Source organism: Astyanax mexicanus, chromosome 20, assembly GCF_023375975.1.
Source record: "Astyanax mexicanus isolate ESR-SI-001 chromosome 20, AstMex3_surface, whole genome shotgun sequence".
NCBI classification, from domain to species: domain Eukaryota; kingdom Metazoa; phylum Chordata; class Actinopteri; order Characiformes; family Acestrorhamphidae; genus Astyanax; species Astyanax mexicanus.
Window position 1 is genome coordinate 37,009,458 of NC_064427.1, and position 21,281 is coordinate 37,030,738.

General features: G+C 38.0%; 1 protein-coding gene across 7 annotated transcripts in view; it reads left to right on the forward strand.

Moving 5' to 3' along the window:
* Positions 1-17,976, forward strand: part of ugt5d1 (UDP glucuronosyltransferase 5 family, polypeptide D1) — a 42,719-nt gene extending 24,743 nt beyond the window's left edge. The window contains exons 1-4 of one of the 7 annotated variants that reach the window (XM_049468947.1): positions 5,773-5,994; positions 8,057-8,138; positions 9,455-11,043; positions 16,918-17,976. In XM_049468947.1, the coding sequence (XP_049324904.1) occupies positions 9,460-11,043; positions 16,918-16,935 (1,602 nt within the window). In that variant the 5' untranslated portion in view covers positions 5,773-5,994; positions 8,057-8,138; positions 9,455-9,459 and the 3' untranslated portion in view covers positions 16,936-17,976. The other 6 variants (XM_049468946.1, XM_049468945.1, XM_049468942.1 and 3 more) reach the window with 6 other exon arrangements.
* Positions 17,977-21,281: the final 3,305 nt, after the last annotated feature.

A 21,281-nucleotide genomic window follows, 5' to 3' on the forward strand; every position in this document is an offset into this window, starting at 1 on the left:
TTTGCCCCTTGTGGTGTACCCAGGCTGCCCCCACAGACTTTTTCCAGCCCTGGGTACCCATCTATGTTTTTTGTGCCCTTGTCTCTTCCTGTCATGGTTCCAGTCTCTGTCTATGTTCCAGTCTCTGTCACTCGTGGTTTTTCTGTTCCAGTCCCTGTCACCGTGTTTGTTTCTGTCCCTCTTACTGTTTTCATCCCGGTCCCTTTGCCCAGTAATGTCCAGTCCCCGTTTTCTGTTCAGTCTCCTCTCAGGTGTCCTCTGTTCTAGTCTTGTGTTTTGTTTTGTTTTTCGGTTTCCACCCTCTCCTGACCGGCTCCTGGGGGTTTGTTTTTTCGCGCCCCAGGAGTTGCGCGTTAAGGGGTGGGTTCTGTCACGTGGTCCCTGTCTGTTCTCGTGTTTCTGTGTTTATTTACCTTTTTCTGTGCCTGTCTCTGCTTGTGCCTGTGAGTGTGTCTCCCACGTGATCCGTGCTCCTCAGTGTTTCTTGCCCTCACCTGTGTATCATTTGTAACTCCGCCCCTTAGGAAAAATAGCTGTTTTATTAAATGCGAGGTGACGAAACTCAGAGATGTGTGTCCGGACAGGACTAAAATTACCTGAGGACCACAGAGTTTAGCGAAAAAAAGTTAATAATTCAGCCTGTATTTTTCTCAGAGGTTGTTTGAGAAAAACAGGTCCATGGTCGTTCCGGACAGGAATAAAATCACAGAGGACCCCCCCATTAAAGAGAAAATTACCCCAGGACCCCCTGAGAAACAAGTAAACCTGTAATATCGGATGCCTCACTGCACTGCATTAAGCATAGGGGTGGGAAATATGGCCCTAAAATAATAACCAGTTTTGAATTCTTTGGGTTCAGAGGAATCTGGAATTGACCGTCACAAAGTGGAAATATATTGTTGTCAGATGAGTCAGTGTTCCAGACAATGTACTATTAAATCTGTCATAGTATGTGGTTGTGTCAGTATACTTCTGTGATGCAGAATCAATGCAGAAGAATGAATTAAGATCTAGAGGAAACATAAGCTTCCTTTAAGACCACATCTCTTCCAGGGATGTCGATACATTTCTTAAATCCACATGCTGCACACATTACAAAGGCATGACTGCTAATAAAGAGGGTATGGAAACTTGACTGGCTTGTCTGCTGTTGTGATAGAGAATGGCAATATTACAAAGTGGTAAATGCTTCACAGTCCCAACTTTTGTATGGAATGTGTTTGCAGGTCTGAATTGCAGGTTTGGATGTTTTCATGCCGTCTGCAATTAAATAAATGTCTAAGTAAATCCAAGAAATACTGCACATCTTTATTATTTGCATTTTCTTACCTTCACAGCTTTTTCTGATTTGGGGTTTCATGTTTTAATTTTACAAATATTTACAAATTGTTTTGGATATGTCTTCTATGGGTCAATGTTACTTGTTATATTGTCACTGCCCAGTAAAAAAACAAGTATCTTTATTTTTGTTGAGTTTTAATTTACTACATACTATGAACACACAATATAGCCCCTTACACTGTGCCAAAATGTCTTGATGAATAGACCAATGGAAACTCTCCAAAATGAGCTGAAAGGAACTTTTTTTTTCATTGGACGATTTGTACATGCAACAATATATACACAAGCTGAAATTTCAGAATTATTAAACCAGTTCTAAACTGTTTATTTTTTCCATACGTTTTAAGGTACAATGAACTCAGTTCTGCATAGGAGGTATTCATCCATTGTTGGATTGCTTCTCGCTACGTCTATCCTCATTCTGAACTGTGAGGGTAATAAAGTTCTGGTTTATCCTGTGGATGGCAGTCACTGGGTGAACATGAAGGGGCTGATTGAGGCTCTACACTCCAGAGGGCATGAAATCACCGTGATCAGACCAAGTTCCAGCTGGTACATTACAGAACACTCCCCTCTGTACAAGACAATCACAGTGTTGGATGGAATTGACAGTTTGGGTGACTTCATTAAGGAGAACCTAAAGAAGATGGTGGAAATGCAGATAGGGAGAGGTTCCACCTTGGAATTTATGAAGGTTCAGATGAATTTCTTCTCCATGGTTTCCAATGCACATGCTATTGCATGCAATACAGTGAGTACAATCATTGAGGATAAGGAGCTGCTTGGGAGACTACAAGATGAACAGTATGATCTTGTGCTAACTGATCCAGCTATCACAGTTGGCGTTGTCTTGGCCAGCTACTTAAAGTTACCATTGGTACTCAACGTGCGTTGGATTATGAGTGGTGAAGGCCATTTCGCTATTGCACCATCACCACTGTCCTACATACCAGTACCAGGTACTGGCCTCACAGACAAGATGACATTTGGTCAAAGACTTAAGAACATCCTTTTCTATGCAATCATTCTATATCAAAATACATTTGTTGTGGGGCCTCATTATAAAGAACTCTGTGATAAGTACTTTGACAAAGACTGTGACATTGTCAGTCTTCTCCAGGAGGCCGATATTTGGCTCATGAGAATCGACTTTGTATTTGATTTCCCCAGACCCACCATGCCCAATGTTGTTTACATGGGTGGGTTCCAGTGCAAGCCCTCAAAGCCCCTCCCTCAGGACTTGGAGGCCTTTGTGCAGAGTTCAGGAGAACACGGCTTCATCATCATGACGTTGGGAACATTGGTAGATGGTCTTCCAGCTGACACAGCAGAGGAAATCGCTGCTGTGTTCTCAAAACTTCCACAGAAAGTCATCTGGAGACACCTAGGAGCTAAACCATCCACCTTGGGAAACAACACCCTGCTGGTGAACTGGATGCCACAGAACGACCTCCTGGGACACCCAAAGATCAAAGCTTTTATAGCTCATGGAGGAACCAATGGAGTCCAGGAAGCCATCTACCACGGAGTTCCCGTCCTCGGCATCCCTCTGTTCTTTGATCAGTTTGATAACCTCTTGAGGATCCAAGCCAAAGGAGCTGCAAAGATTCTGGAGTTATCTCAGCTGAATGGACAAACTTTTGAACAGATGATACTGGAGATTCTCAATGATGAATCCTACCGGATGAACATGCAGCGACTCTCCAGACTACACAGGGACCAGCCTATGGGACCTCTAGACACTGCTGTCTTCTGGATTGAGTATGTTATTAGGCATAAAGGAGCTCCTCACCTGCGCACAAAGTCCTACAGGATGCCGTGGTACTCCTACCATTCACTGGACGTGATTCTGTTTCTGTTTAGTATAGCAGCAGTGACTGTTTTCATGACTGTAGCATTTATTAGGTATGTGTGTTGCAGACAATGTTGTAAAAGAAAATTGAAAAATGAATGAATGTGCAACAACTGTGCATAGCGAAAGCATTTTGTACTGTAGAATCTGCATAGCATGTTGTAGATCTGCAAAGAATAATAGTTGAAATTCAGTGAAGGGTGAATTCCTGAGTAAACATACAATATTTCACCTGTGAAACACAATACAATCATTTTGAGTGAGATTTTCTTTTCAGCCATATTAATATGAATATATATTAATAAACTTATTTCTTTCATGCAGTCAGAGGGACATTTTTAAATTTTCCATAACTGTATATAGACACAGAAAGCCACAGCAATGATACAGAGAAAGCAGGCTAGTATATGTCGCAACGAGTATATGTCAATCATGCTGTACTATTTTGACATCTAATTGTTTTTGCCATATTTAGTACAGTGGCTCTGACAAATTTCTCAATACAACTATGTTTAAAAAGTGCTTTGTTCATTCATAATTGCTAATTGTTTGAAAATAGCTATATTGAAACTACTCTCTGGATATTTGGCCTATCACCTCCATTTCACTTGCTGCACACTGTAGAGTCTCTAGGTAAATGTTCATTAAAAACATTTGTGAAAATTTCACATACAATACTCTCCAGGCATCAAGCAATCTGTGCGTCCTTGGAATTTCTAACCTAAATTGCTGTAACTCTGCAGTATTTGCTGTAATCTCACAATGTTAAAGACCTCTGTACAATATCCCTCTGATGAAGCGCCATTTAATACAGAACTAGATTAAGAATAACTTGACATTACATGTCATATCAGAACATTCACTCCTTTGTGCCTCTTCTCAACATTAATAACAGGTGAAAGACTTTTGATCATTTTAAATGTGACAGAATGTCTCCAATTGTGTTAGACCTTCTTACACATCACCATCCTATGCTCTAGTAGGCACCATTGTGCTAGTTGGTGCTTGATGAAGCGCCATTTAATTCAGAACTAGATTTATAATAACTTCGTAATTACATGTCATATCAGAACATTCACTCCTTTGTGTTAACTTAAACTTGTTTGGTCAAACATTTCAGCTTGTTCTGCAAAGGTTCAAAGGTCAATCTGAATACCACTTTGTGAACATTCTGGTTGAAGCCACCTGATCAATACCAATAACATGTAGACACCTTTTGACTAGTTCTAACTCACTTAATGAATATCCTACAAAGTTCACTAGATTTACATGTGAATTTAAGCACTGATCAGGTTGAAAGGCCTCTGCTCAACATTAATAACAGGTGAAAAACTTGATAATTTCTAAATGTGACAGGGCATCTCCAATCATATTAGACCTTCTTACACATCACCATTCAATGCTCCAGTAGGCACCATTGTGCAAGTTGGTGCTTGAACCCGATGATTGCCGCTTGCGGCTATATTTTTAAGTGTATTTGTAAACTTCTGTTGTGCCAAATCTCTGCTCTGTGTCTACATAATACAAAAAAAAATGCTTTTATTCTTTCATAAAGTGTGCAGAGAAGCAGACAGTAACTTGGTTCTACAAAATGCTCATATATGCTCAGTGGAGAAGATAGAACAGATAATAAATAATATTCTGACCTGACTGTGTATAAAGTCATGCACTTCCAGCTTAAACCTACAGAGAGCGCCAGTGTTTCACTAAGAAAGGATGCTTTTGGAAGGTGAAAGGATAAATGGAAAAGACAGATACAAGTAATAAAGTGGTATATATTGTCTTGTCATTGTTCAGGCACAATAGATTTAGTTCTCATATGTAACATATGTATAGGCTGTTTTCATCCGTTTTATCTCTCTAAAGCAGACCCAAACCTGAAATTAATACAAATTTATTATCATGCAGTTTATAAAACCAAATTGATAAATGATGAACCAAACAGAATTGGAAAAAAGTGGTTTACATTAACTAATATTTTTACACTAATAAATCAATATACCAGAGGACTCTACTCATTCCTACTCATACTGGAACTCACTCCTGTTACTGGCACTCAGTCCTGTTACTTTTTATGTTATAAGAACAGGGTGCGCAATTCTAGCGCAGAAAAAACGGCCAAAGAGTCTCAAAGCGGAGAGGGTGCGCAATTGTATCGCAAAACAAAACGGGCCAAAGAGTCTAAAAGCAGAGAGAGTGCGCAGTTGTAGCGCAAAAAAACGTGCCAAAGAGTCTAAAAGCGGAGAGAGTGCGCAGTTGTAGAGCAAAAAAAAAATGGCCAAAAAGTCCAAAAGCGGAGAGGATGCGCATTTCTAGCGCAGAAAAAGGGGCCAAAGAGTTTAAAAGCGGAGAGAGTGCACAGTTGTAGCACAGAAAAATGGGCTAAAGAGTCTAAAAGCGGAGAGAGTGCGTAGTTGTAGCGCAGAAAAAGGGCAAAAGAGTCTAAAAGTTGCCGTAATTAAGGAGTTTAATATTAAGAGACATCATGAAATTAAACATCAATTTGAAAAATCTTATTTTACACAACACTGTCAAAGATAAAGATCGTAAGTCAAGTAAAATGGTGTGTAGATGAAAGTAATCAGGAACATGTATTATTTAAAGTGGTATATTTCATTATTTGTTTTATTACAGAGTCTGTGGCCCGTGACTTCAAATATATTTCTCCTTCTGGCCCCCAACAAAAAAAGTTTGGACACCCCTGCTTTAAGCACTGAGCTGTGGAGCAGTGGCACTCACTGTGTTCTCTGGAATAAAGGTCGGTGGTCCATCCAGTACTCTATGCACTGAAATTAAATGAGGTGAGTATATGATCTTGGAACATCCTAACCTCACTAAAGCTCTCGTCACTGAATGCAATCAAATCCTTGCAGCAATGCCCAAAATCTGGAAGAAATTTGATAGAAACAGATCCCCACACTCCACTAAAAGCATGATGAAGTCATTTTTAAAAAAAAAACAGGATTTCAGATAAACCACAAATGCTGGTGTCCCAATACTTTTGTCCAAATATTGCATTACCTACTGTATTAAAATAGACACACTGCATGCATGCACTCATTATTTGAGATCACATAATCATCACCAGTGTCAAACTTTCCTATGACTCAAAGCATCACACATTATAACCTAAAATGCTTTAGACGTGAGTTAATGTTTAACATTAGACCATTCATATGCTCAGCTCCTTTTATTTGCGCTTATTAAACAAACATAAGAACATTTGCAGAGGGCATATGCACTCGACGGACTCGACGGACAAGGTGAGTCTACATTCAAAACAGAGGCTGCAGTCCAGATTTAGTGCAGGGGATTCTGGGCATGAATAATGAAAAGATGCTGATAGAACTGAAGGAGAGTGTATATGTTAGACTCTATAAACACAACCCCATGTGGTTTCCTGGATTGCTCTTGGCTTTGTCTTCACCAGGGGGAGGGCAACACTGAAAGACTGGGCAGGGGTCCAGTTTTACAGCGAGACGTATGGGTTATGTTTAGAAATGGTGCAGTACAGAAAAACACTGCATACGAAACTGAGGTATTAGATGGTTTTCCATCCACCATGTCTTTGTGAATTTTGAAATGTGCATAAAAATGCTAGAATGAGGTGAAAAAGTCAGAATATTGCTAAAGATGAAAGGTTTAAAAATCTGTTGATACATTTACAGTTATTTGAGTTCAAAGTAGGAGTCTTAAAAACAACACCAGTTGATATAATTGAATTTATCTACTTTTAAATGTGCCTAAAGTGTGTTAAATCATTTTTAAAATGGGTGGCTAGGTGTAAAGGGGATCATTTTTCTCTATTTCTCCTTGGATGTACACTTATCTTATTTGGTTTCATTAATTTTCCAGCCTTCTTGCTACCGTCTTTTAGAGAAAGTTAGCATGTAGCTGACTGTGGTTCTTTGCTGACTGGGCATTACATTGAGCACCCAGATATCTAATACTGTCATAGCCCAACTCTAGCTCACTCTCAAACTTTCACCAGGCTTACGTACCACCATGGAATTACGACAGTGATTTTGGCTGAATATGAATCCAGGAACTCAACCATAGCTGAGTATAAACAAATTTCACATGCTCAGCTGCATTTGAGCCACATGTGGACCTGAGTTAAAATCCCATGACCGTTTTTAAATAAGGCTGCCACAGCTGGGACAGTTTTGGCCCACAATACATTTAGCATTGCCAAAACTACACTGGTCAGAATAACCTGAATAATAAAATCTGCTCATTTTCAACAATTTCATTTATTTAATGAAAGTTAAGTTAATTCAGTTGGACATGTGAACACATTTTGAGTCATTATAATTTTATTTATTTATAGTTTTCACCCAATTCTCTCCCAATTTAGCTAGGCCAATCGTCCCACTTATTTAGCTGCTACACACTTGTATATCCCACATCACTGGTGATGCCACAACACAAAGAGGGTGAAGACTTGAACATGCCTCATCCAACACGTGAAGTCAGACTCCGCCTCTTTTTAAACTGCTGCTGAGTATGCTCTGGAGCAGAGGTCACTAATAGGCGAACCGTGGTCCGGGTCCGGACCCAAACATTGTCCAATGCGAACCCAAACCGATAAACTACTGAGGGACAGGTGAGAAATGTACACAAACTTTGGCCAAAGAGGCCAATTATTGTTTAATTTGATCAGAATATAAAGTTAAACATCCTTATTGTAATTACATTCTAACAGATTTAAGCTCAAGAATGAATCCTATTTCTTGTAGTTCATCTGAGACAATTGAGTTCCACTACTGATGATGCATCTAATGCTAAATGAATGAACCACATGAAATTCATATTCCATGCTTGACATTTGCTTTAGTTAATCATTCATCTCTTTTCTCATAGCCCTCAGAACATGACAACGCATGCTGGAATTTGAACTTGGGTTAGTTTTGAGCTCTGCTCATGCTGTCGGATTTTACCTAAGGTAATTCTAATTCATTTTTCTGCTGTATTGTATTGTAATTTCATATATATTGACAGTATATTTAAGAATTAATTCTTAAAACTATAATTAGACTTGTAATATTTACGTGTGCTAAAACAGTATGTAACAGGATTTGCAGTAACTAAGTAACATATATTGTACTGGATAAAGTGATATTAATCTAATAGAGTTTTCTATATGTGTTAATCACAGTACCGTATAGGAAAAATACAATGTTCTGTAAATACAAACTATGAGGAAAAACAAGTGGAATTATTTAGTAAGCATAAACTAAAAAATGTGTTAAACAAACCAGAATATGTTTTATATTTTAGATTCTTCAAAGTAGCACCTCTTGCTTAGATCACAGTTTTGCATATCTTGGCTGGATTTTCTCAGTCAGCTTTATGAGGTAGAGTCACCTGGAATTCAGGCTTTCAGTTAACAGCTGTGCTGAACTCGTCAAGAGTTCCAGGTATACAGTGAATAGCCCTATTTGAGTAATGTTCTAATCCATATTATACCACAATTCTAACCTTGCAATGATTGGCTGAGACATTCTATGAGTGACATTATTACCCGGTAATGCACTGTAACCGAAGCTCTCCATGTATTACTCTACTACATACAGGCAACCTAGCAACGATGCAGCGCTTACAAACCAAACAGCATTGCAACAAACAGAGCAGCAATGAAACTATCTTAACTCGCAGAGTTTTTATAACCAAATAGATTGTATTTTCAAACCCTCTTTAACTCTAAATCTTTTAATAAAGAGTAATAATAAAACTGTGGTATAATCGAAATAATACAATCGTGGTTTGTGCTGTAATGTGTAATATTGCCACTGCTGTGCTGCTCTACGGCTCGGTTTTGTGTATTATTGCTTAATTATAGCAAGAACTACTAAGTACTAAGTAAACTAAGTAAGGATTAAATTACTTTAAAAATGAAGGTTATTTAATCCGAAACATTACAAAAATTGATCCTCAAGTGCTGTCCCAAAAACCTTCAAAAACGTAATGATGAAACTGGCTCTCATCAGGAACACTCCAGGAAAGGAAGACCAAGAGTAACCTCTGTTGCACCGGATGAGAACTGCATGGTAACAGCACCACAGATAAGAGCACCTAAATGCTTCACAGAATATTTTGGTTTGTTTAACACTTTTACTGGATGACTTCAGTATTCATTTACAATGCAGGAAAAAAATAAATACACTAAATGAGAAGGTGTGTCCAAATGTATAAATGATACTATACATCCATAAATACATAAAATTTTAACCTGTAGTTTTTTTTCTCATTTTCCTTAAGGCAAAATGTATCCAGTTTTGCAGAATAAGCAATACTCCTTTGCTGGACTCTTTCTCTGTGTTTCTGTTCTTATTCTGAGCTGTGAAAGCAGTAAAATCCTGATTTATCCTGTGGATGGCAGTCACTGGGTGAACATGAAGGTGCTGATTGAGGCGCTACACTCCAAGGGGCATGAAATCACTGTGCTGCGACCCAGTTCCAGCTTCTACCTCAAAGAAGACCCTTCACTGTTCACGTCTATCATAGTCGAAGATGGCATTGACAATATAGGAGATTTTTTTGAGGAGTATTTAAACACGATGATCAAAATCCAGAGAGGTGAGGCTTCAGTCATGACTTTCTTGAAGATGCAGGTGGATTTTTTCTCCATGATCTCTCATGCACATTTGTTGGCATGTAATACGATAAGCATGATCATTGAGGATAAGGAGCTGGTGAAGAGACTACAAGATGAAAAATATGATCTTGTTTTAACTGATCCAGCTCTCACTGGTGGTGTTCTTTTGGCTCATTACTTGAACTTACCCTTTGTTCTGAATGCTCGTTGGATCACCAGTGGTGAAGGTCACTTCGCCATTGCACCATCACCTTTGTCCTACATACCTGTACCAGGTACTGGCCTCACAGACAAAATGACCTTCACTCAAAGAGTCAAGAACTTCCTTTTTTATTCAATTATCCTTTTCCAGCAGAAATTTGTTGTAGGGCCTCATTATGATGCTCTATGCAGTAAGTACATTGACAACAACTGTGACATTGTCAGTCTTCTCCAGGAGGCCGATATTTGGCTCATGAGACTCGACTTTGTATTCGATTTCCCCAGACCCACCATGCCCAATGTGGTTTACATGGGTGGGTTCCAGTGCAAGCCTTCAAAACCCCTCCCTCAGGACTTGGAGGCCTTTGTGCAGAGTTCAGGAGAACACGGCTTCATCATCATGACGTTGGGAACATTGGTAGATGGTCTTCCAGCTGACACAGCAGAGGAAATCGCTGCTGTGTTCTCAAAACTTCCACAAAAAGTCATCTGGAGACACCTAGGAGCTAAACCATCCACCTTGGGAAACAACACTCTGCTCGTGGACTGGATGCCACAGAACGACCTCCTGGGACACCCAAAGATCAAAGCTTTTGTAGCTCATGGAGGAACCAATGGAGTCCAGGAAGCCATCTACCACGGAGTTCCCGTCCTCGGCATCCCTCTGTTCTTTGATCAGTTTGATAACCTCATGAGGATCCAAGCCAAAGGAGCTGCAAAGATACTGGAGTTATCTCAGCTGAATGGACACAATTTTGAACAGATGATACTGGAGATTCTCAATGATGAATCCTACCGGATGAACATGCAGCGACTCTCCAGAACACACAGGGACCAGCCTATGGAACCTCTAGACACTGCTGTCTTCTGGATTGAGTACGTTATTAGGCATAAAGGAGCTCCTCACCTGCGCACAAAGTCCTACAGGATGCCGTGGTACTCCTACCATTCACTGGATGTGATTCTGTTTCTGTTTAGTATAGCAGCAGTGACTGTTTTCATGATAGTAGCGTTCATTAGATATGTGTGTTGTAGAGCATGTTGTAAAAGAAAAGTTAAACATGAATGAATTATCTTATTTGTCATTGTTATTCTTGACTAAATTGTGACAGATTGTGATCTGTACACTGTGTAAATAATTCTGAATGAATAGACCAATAGAAATAGAAGTGTTGTAAAAGGTCCCTACTTGAGTGAAAGTGTTGGAATAAAGACATCCCACCTTTCATGTAAAAGCAGTGAGTATATCACAATTTAATAGTGGCTTCCAAAGTCAAAAAGTCAAAGTGTTTTTTATTGTCATTTCAGCTATATACAGAGTACACAGTGAAACGAAACAACTTTCCTCCAAGGACCATGGTGCACATAAACACAGTGTAGACAGAACAATAGTGCAACAGTACAAAAGTGCAGACAGACAATACAACACAATACAGACAAAGAATAATAAATAACAAGACAATGTGCAAATTTTGCAGTGTGCAAAAAAGACCAGGTGAGGTAGTAATTACTCTATTACACAGTGTGCAATAGAGTCCAGTGAGGTAGTAGGGTTTTTAGTGCTTTCCATTTTCTGGGGTAAGTGGGGTAAGAGTGTGTGTGCATGTACAGAAAAACCATCAGTTCAGTCTCTGCAGTTAAGGAGTCTGATGGCTTGGGGGTAGAAGCTGTTGCAGAATCTGGTCGTGCTGGACCGGATGCTGCGGTACCTTCTTCCCGAAGGCAGGAGGGAGAACAGTTTGTGTGAGGGATGGGTGGGGTCATTCACAATGCTGGTTGCTTTGCGGATGCTGCGGGTGGTGTAAATGTCCGTGATGGAGGGGAGAGAGACGCCGATGATCCTCTCAGCTGTCCTCACAATACGCTGGAGGGTCTTGCGGTCAGAGACGGTGCAGGTCCCAAACCAGGCAGTGATGCAGCTGCTCAGGATGCTCTCAATGGTCCCTCTATAGACATAGGGGTGTAACAGTACAGAAAACTCATGGTTTGGTTCACACTGCGGTATAATCCCCCTGGTTAATAATCCCCCACATTTTCGTTATGGTTGGTGGAAAAAATAAAGAGGCTGGGCATATTCTATAACCTCACCTTTATTAGCTTCATAATAACAATAGAACTTCATTATAACCATGTTTTGTTTTACACTCCTCTGTATGTTCATACAAGTTAACAGTAGGCTCCAAACTGAAAAATAAAACCAATGTGCTTTGCTTCAATAATGGTTTTGGACCTGTCTGATTTCACATCTAGAGGCTGAATAAAAGCAATGGGGATAAGTAGTTGGGTAGAAGTTACTTTTTTATTAGTTCTGGTTCTTGGTAGGTCAGGATGATGCCGCCGAATATGCATTAGCATGTTAGTTGTGTTTCCACAAGCATACCCTACAACTGCCGTGCATCGCCGACACACCGTCATTGTTCGGTCCACCACTCGCTCTCCAGCCCTGCTGTAGTTCACAGGGAACCACAGTATTCCCAGTTGTTTTAAAATCAGCAGATGGGTCCTCTAGCTCCTGTGTGTCTTTTCCACTCTCCGCTCAGAGCTAAACTTCTCAGGGCAGGCTAAATCAGTAGCAATTTGCTAAAAGCAACAGTGCTACAGCACTGCAACAATCCTGTGAACATTAGATTCGCATTACGTTCATTGATTCCACAAGTCTGCTATAGACTGCCTGTACCATGTATTCTGCGTGCGTTTGCCTGAATCAAACTGTATACACATACGGTTACACCCCTAATGTACAATCTTTTTTCATGGATGTCTATAGATTTCAGCGTACCTTATTACATTTTTGAAAGGCTGATTAGACAGATTAGAAACTAGGCACTGAGTGGTAACTGGAAACCCTGGCCCTCCCAAAGGAAGCAAGCAGACTCAAACACACCAATAATGTGAAAAGACAGCCTTTCCATGTTTTAAACAGGGAAATATAGACAGATTTACATATGGGCTAGGTAAGGCTGAAGCCCCAGGGCTCAAATCTCAGTCTGTTTTATTATTGCATAGCTTGAAAAAGCAATATTTTCATTGGTTCGCTGAGAAACAGGGGGATTATTTGTTAGTCTTGGCTGAAAGACTGATTGACAAGCACAAGTTTTTGTTCAGCATCCATGTTTAGTTCATGTTAGTAATGCCGTTTATTTTAACGCCATTATTCCCATCACTGGATAACTCAAACTCTCCTAGTCTGTTAGCAGAACAACAGCTGTTTTCTTGGTTTTTGCTTTACTTAGTAAATGAAAATACCCAAAATACTTTTCTAAGCTACACTTAGTGAAAAAAAAACATCACTTGCAGCCCCTCCCGAGAGGAGGTGCTTTTCTTGGCGGGGGTCATGAATTCAGACTAAATCTGCACTCGCGCTATTAAAAGCACCCCCTCTCGGCAGCGCATACGCACCGTCTTCCAGAAAAAAAGCAGAGATAATTGCTTTAGCTAACTTTACTTAGAAACGTGCTCCCAAGAGGGGATGCTTTAATGGTGGGGGAGCAGATTTTGGCACACTTTCAAAATAAAAGTTTATTTTTAAACAATTTCTGTTTTTTCTGCTGTATCATTGTTATTTCTAATATTCCCCCTGGTTATTACGCCAATGACATCCAGCCTTGTAACGTTACCTAGATATGCTGTATCATCATCTGCTGATATAGTACTGAAGTACAGCAGAAAGTGGACTGCAGGGAATATTCTGCTCACATTTCTGCTGCTGCCTTGCCTGGTGTACTAGCTCCACTAAACTAAAACAAATTATGGATGTAATGCTAGTGTTAGCCTTAGCTATTCCAGAAGACAGGAAATCAGCCCAACACACAACACAAGCTTACAATTCTAAAAGAAAGTGAACAAAAATAAGACTGACTGCAGTATAGCCTGACCAAAGGAAACCTTTAGCATGACACTTAACACACAAAGAACCGCACAGCTAAGTCCCCTGTCAATGACCGATTCAGGAGCTAAATCTGGCTAAATGATCAGTTTTTGAGTTTATCATTATTCAGTCTGGGCTGCTACAAAACTATATAAAACACTGGTCAGTATTTTTTTTAGGGGTGAAGAAAACAGATTATTATAAACCCTATTATAAATGTACCTCAATTTCTACACCAAATTTTGTCATTAAAATAAGTCTCCAGAGTAAGCAGAGGAAATACGATTTCCTGCATAAAAAACACACCAGCGCTACATCACATCCGTTTTACTTCCTGTAAACAAAGGGATCTCTGGGTTCCATTCACTGGAAGATTAAAGTCCAGCTGGAACAGCCTCATGGGCTCAGACAGGACCATCCTGCTCACTACTGCTGTAAAGCGAGCCTATCGCTCACTGTCTGTTGGGTCAGTACACTTTTACAGGTTCTCTGTTCAGAAAAGTAATGCTTTTGACTTAACAATAACTCAAACAACATGTTTTTAACATTATATTTCAACACGAAGTAGCTGTGCTTCTCCTCACCCTCCCTCTATCTCTCATCTCCTCTCATTCTGTAGCCAATCAAAAACTTTACAGTTACAAACTGAAAGACACATTAGATTAAAGATTTTCACATATTCAATACGTAAAATAGAACAATAGCCCACAATATCTCGCAGGGGCTAAATGTTAATTTGTGGAGGGGCTGAAGAACATTTAGGAAGGGCTATAGTGCCCCCCTCCAGACAAGTCTAACAAAATGCATGCTGCTGTAGAACTAGCAGGACTTGGTAAATGCTTACTCGTTAATTTTCATCACCAAGCATTGATCATCTCAGTTTGGTCTGAGCTAGCAGTGCTCAGAACTCCCTCTGGCTGATAATATACCTGTTAATACAGTTTAAAAAGGGTAAAAAGTTGAATGCAATACAATATAAATGAAAAACAGTTAAATAGATAAATATTTTTTTCCTTCTGTTAAATGTCATTTGTCCCAATAATTCAGTTATTCAGGTTACTATCCCTTGTGTGGTGTTTTTAATTCAGCAAAATTAAGCAATTCTACATTAAAATGCTTTACACATGCTTGCTTCACCTAATTGCAAGCAATATAAACAGCTTACATGGTTAATATGTGCCCTTTACCTTCCTTATGTTACATTTCTTTTAAAAAGTGCTACTCTTTTTTATTAGTTTTTTAATAAAATGTAAAAGAAAATGAATTAAACTCAAGATATGAGTAGAAAATTGTTTAGTTTCAAATTTACAAATGAAGCAATGTTTATTAGCCCTTGGCCAAACATACTGTATGTAATATAAATGTGTGTGTGTGTGTAGGGGGGGGGGGGGGGGGGGGTACAGTGTGTGTTTATCGAAAATGTGTTTTGATATATGTTTTTCACAAAAAATGAGCCAATGCCAATGAGTTTGAGTTAGAAAAAATATTTCTTTTGTATCATTTGATGAGAAATGAAAACGGGTCCCACAGACCCGAACACCACACAAGGGTTAAATAGTGCAACTGCAGAACAGCACATTTTATTATTCTGATCTAGTGTAAGATCAACTTGATCGCTTGATTCACGCAGTGATGAGGAGCATCAATAAAACCTGGTGACAGTGCAGAGCATCCAACGCTCTGGCTTTAGTGATAATGTAGGTGTAGAATGATTATATATGATATAATTGTAAAGAGTAGCAATGTAGCCCATAAACATGTATCAGAGTAAAAGTATTAAACTCATCAGAAATGCAAAAATATGAAGTGAAGTAAAAGTAGAAGTAGGAGAAAAAAAATAAAATAATACTTCAGTAGAGATTAATACAGATACAGCATTTTAGTACTTAAGTACAGTATTGAAGTAGTTCTACTTCATTACTATATATCTCTGGTCAGGATATATGTTTTTTTTTATTCAGATACACAGACCTTTATCTCTACATTGCCTACTAAGTAAGATAACATAGACAGAAAGGCGACAAGTCAGCATTTCTTGCATTTCGGACAATTAATATAATTTATATTTACCATTTACATTTCATACATCCTTGAAGTACTACTGATAACTGAAACCATTGTTGATTCTATTCATTTTAATGTGGAAATAGATGACTTATACACAATAAGATACACAAATTTGTAGCATGAAATTCATACTCCATGCTTGACATTTGCTTTTATTTGAGTTAATTATTAATTTCTGCTCTGTTTGCCTATATAAAACTAAGACGCATACTGGAATTTGAACTCAGATTCAGATTTGTGCTCTGTTCACGCTGCTCGGGTTAGTTAAGGTTTAAAGATTTTAAAAAAGAAAGCATATGGGTAATTATGAACTTGTTAAAATGTTTTTTTTTTCAATGAGTTTATCATTGTTAAACATTGTATAAGAAATGAATGTCCATATTTCTCATCTCATGAAAGATGCATTCATAAATTCTACTCTAACCTGTATTTTTTCCCCTCATATTTTTAAGGCACAATGAATCCAGTTTTGTATAACAAGCAGTACTCCTTCACTGGACTTCTTCTCACCGTTTCTGTTCTTATTCTGAGCTGTGAAAGCAGTAAAATCCTGATTTATCCTTTGGATGGCAGTCACTGGGTGAACATGAAGCTGCTGGTTGAGGCGCTACACTCCAAGGGGCATGAAATCACTGTGATCCGACAGAGTTCCAGCTTTTTTATCAAGGAAGACCCTTCACTGTACTCAATTATACCAGTCAACGATGACATTGAGGATCTGAAGGAGTTTTATGATGAGTATTTAGAAAAGCACATACAGATCCAGAGAGGTCAGAGTTCAACCCTGACTTTCTTGAAGATGCAGATGGATTTTTTGTTCCTAATATCCCATTTACATTTACTTTCATGTAATACGATAGGCAAAATCATTGAGGATAAGGAGCTGGTGAAGAGACTACAAGATGAACAATATGATCTTGTTTTAACTGATCCAGCTCTCACTGGTGGTGTTCTTTTGGGTCATTACTTGAACTTACCCTTTGTTCTGTGAAAGTGAAAAGTCAATGAATGAATGCATGAATAGGGTATAGCGTTAACAGCATTATGAGTATCAAGTATATTCCTTGCTATATCATTGTCCAATATTAAACAAACAAAATCGTGAAGAAAATTCTAAATATTGAATCACACCAGTGTCAGAACACAGTATACAGTACATCTATTTACATTTCAAAGATTGCTTATTGCTAAGATAGGAAATAGAAAAGGTGAGACTTGAAAGTTTTGCTTTGTTTTGGCCAAAATTATATTTTTTCGCACTATAAGGTGCATCCGATTATAAGGTGCATTTTAAGTGGCTCTAGTTAGGAATATGGGTGTTGCCATGTTTCCCCTTAAATTGAGTCAGACAAGTCAAAGCAGCGCTGGATGTTAATCTACACAGATTTCTCTCCTGAAAACTGTTTATTTGGGTGAGTAAAACTGCCACCCGACAGCGCTACACTGAGGAACCCTCAGTTCTCCGGGAAACCAGGTCAATATTAACTAGTGTTTTTTTTTAACATAGCTTGTTTTAACATGGTAAACGCGCAAGCTACAGGTCGATAATACTTACCTCTGAACAGCCAAATGGCTAGCTGGGATCTAGTGATAGTTATGTTTGTTTTAGCAGCACAAAAAAAATGTTTCCCTTAACAGGCAGGCATTTTTGTAAATTGTGTCTGATATTAAGGACTTCTATTCAATCATTGCATAAAAATGTTTCATGTTTGATACTGAAAATCATTATTGTACTGGAAAATATACAAAAATGTAGTAAACCTGCAACTGTCAAAATATAATGAATAAAAAACATAAGGCTAGAACTTTCTTGAACTTTATATTAAAATCAATATATTCCTGAATACAAATAGACACTAGAGATAGGGGCAACATTACCCACGCAACACACCCATGCACAGAAATCACTGTTTTTACACCATTAACAAGCTCAAAGTAGCTCCACGGCTTCATTGATAGAATTTTGCGGGTCCTGACAGATTTCTCCCTTAAATAATGTTGTGTTGTGTATGTTTTAGTTTGTGCATAAAAGCCTTGCTGTGTAATCCATGCAAAGTGTCATTTCTTCCCTTTTTCTGCTAACTGGTCCATTTTAAATACACTTTAAATAAACCAGTTTATAATAATTAACCAGTTTTTTTAGGGGGTCACAAACGTATCTATTCACTTTTCATGTAAATATTTCTTATTTAATTTAATTTCTGTATTAAATGCTAGTAATGTCATTTTTTTAAACAGTAAAAAAATATAAATATAGGAGTTGGATTATTTTTTACAATCAAACAAAAATGAGAAAGAAACTCATTTTAACATACAGTACCAGTCACAGGTTTGGAAACACTTTTTCATTAATTTTTTTATTGCAATGTAAATTATTATTGAAATCATACAGACTATGAAGGAGCAGTTAAGGTATGTCCAAACTTCATACTGTATTTCAAAGCAGTTGGATTGGGGTTTTGGGATCATCACTCTTGGAGACAGAATTGGCTAGTGTAATTTTGTGCATGTTGTATCAAGTGAGCAATGGGCTTTTCTTCAATTGCCAAAATAAAGGAAGTGTGAGACATCCATCTGCTATCGTTTTAAAATTAAGTTGTGTATCCAAGGCTGAAGCTAACTTGAGATAAACAACTCATGTAGTGTCACTAATTAATGTGTAGTGAGGATGGAACCAATTGTTTAACAGTGTTTTCCAGTATTTTTAAATGCTCAAAAATCTGCCTGCTGACTCCCCCTGCTGGACAAATTGATGAACATAGATTACAAACATTAATTTATCTCTGCATCTTCTGATATGTACAATTCTGGTCAGGGTTGAGGTAAATTGGGATTTGATGAGAAATAAGTTATAATAAAAAATCTAGTGCATCCAAAAAAAATGTAATATTAAAAAAAAAAGTTCATTTGTGTAACCTGTGTTGATGTAAAGTTGACATTCTTCAAATTGTTCTTTCCTCAAACAAAAAATAGAGATTTCTAAATATCTGATTTTAATGAGCTATAAAACACACTGAAAAAACAGTTAAACTAAAAAGGCTTGAAATGCCACTTTACATTTAATAAACATAAAATATGAACTTCTGGACTCAAATGAATCTTTAAATATTTTTTGTTAAAGAATGAGTCTTGAATTCTGAAAGACCATGTTTTACTTGCAATAATATTTATTTTCTGCTCTATTTTCATACATAAGGCACACCGGATTTTAAGGCGCATTTTATGCGACATTGGAACCGGGGAGTCACCATGTGTTCCTTCTATATCAGCAGGTCTGTAAACCTGTAAAGCTAAGCTAAGTTACATAAACAAAACTGTAATTCTAAAAACAGTAACTAGTTTGCTAATCCACCAGCTAGCTTTGTCAGACTATTCAACATACTCAAGCTAAATATAATGTTTTATTTTTGCACAATTTACACAACTACTGTCTTATATTATGTTTGATTTAAAAATATATTGAAAGGAATTGCAATACAAAAAGAAGCAGTACCTCAGGTTGAAAGCCACAGGAGTAGCAAGGTTACTGAATTTTAGGGTCCTTTGTCCTCAGTATTTGTGAGAAATAGCACATTAAAATCAGGAATTTAAATAACAAATAAGTCTGTAGGATTCTGTTAAGCCTGAACTTAAGTTGTCAATATTGAATGTTTAATTTACTCCTTATAAATGGGAAACTGTGAGCAAATGTAACAGGAAAAATTTAGATTATACCTGTTAAACACAATCTGATAATCTGGTAAAAATGCTTTGAGATCCAGCTGACAAATGAAACACCATGTGTTACTGTTTAGAAAAATCTGGGAATGGAAAAATGGACAATCGGAATGGAAATTGGTCCAGTATTCCTGTATTTATTTAGTAGGACCAGGAAAGCTATTTTTACTTTCATCTCTTTTCATATCAAGGAGTTAAACTTAATACATTGTTTTAAAATGTGCATAATTTCATCTGATTCCCAGCAACAGCTCTCAGAATTCACTGAATAAAAGATTAACAATTTCACAGCTGGTCAAACAAAGCAAAGACCTTTGACCTTTTTAGTTTGCAGAAGAAAATGCCATGAAATGTGCACTGTAAGAAGAAAACATCTAAATATATTTGCATTTCTAAGTTTCTACACGCAATGCAACTGAGATAAAAGTTTATATGTGTGGTTTAGAGGCTCTGTGCTTTCTGCTTTGTCAGCTCTTGTGTGAAGCTGGCCAGGAAATAGGCCTGAACTGTTTATCTCAGCTTTATTGTTACAAGCCCACCATTTCAGTCCAACAGGAGTGTTCTTGTTTCATCATGTGAAGAGTAGTAGCATGACTGTCACACACCACAACGTTCCCATGAAATAAAGTGTTTTGAGAAATGATGTGTTAGTCAATCGTCCTGCGTGGAAACAAAGTATCATCAGTGGTGGTGAAGCAGAATCTGTGGACTGAGAATCACACTTTACTCAGGGTTTGGTTAAACATTGTTATTTTGAGCTCCTTTAAGGATTTCCTGACACTAAGCCAGTTCTTTCAGTTTCCAGTAAATCCATTGTACCGTATTTTATTTGGAGTATTAGGCACACTGGATTATAAGGCGCACTATCAATGAACGTCTATTTTCTGCTTTATTTTCATACACAAGGCACACTAGTTTATAAGACGCCTTATGCGACACTAGTAAGGAACAGAGGTGTTCCCATGTTTTCCGCTGGGTGGCTGTAAAGTTCAGCTAAGTTAAGTAAACAAACTAACTGTAACTCTTAAAAAAATATTTTAAAGTAAATTGAGAGCTGAATGTTAATCTACACAGGTTTCTGAAAACTGTTTATTTGTGTAAGTGAAGCACTTCCGTTTATTTACAGTAAGCTTAGATTTGCAGATTTCCACTAAGGCTAGCCGCGGTTAGCAGCTAATTGCGCCTATCAGAGTTACACTGAGGAACCCTGAGTGTTCCAGTAAGCCAGGGTAATATAAGCTAGCGCTTCTTTCCACATAGCTTGTTTTAACATGGTAAACACACAGCCTACAGTTCGACATACTCACCTCTGAACAGCGAAAGAACTAGCGCTTAGCATAGTTAGCGGCTAAGGCTAATACTGCTTCAGCCTCGAGTCTCTGTGCTGGAGAACTACACTGAAACTCCTAAATAGCACTGTACTCCAACTTCACTTCCTCATATTTGAAGATCTCTTTTCGTATCAGTGAGATGTTAATTAAATGCAATTATTTAATTGTTTTAAAATGTGCATAATTTCATCTAGTTAAAATTCTTATACTTGTAAATAAAGTTTTATATGGCCAGGCTCCAAATTATGTGGCTGAACTACTGCACTGTCACTTACCTGCGTGTAACTTAGGTCCAGTAACATCTGC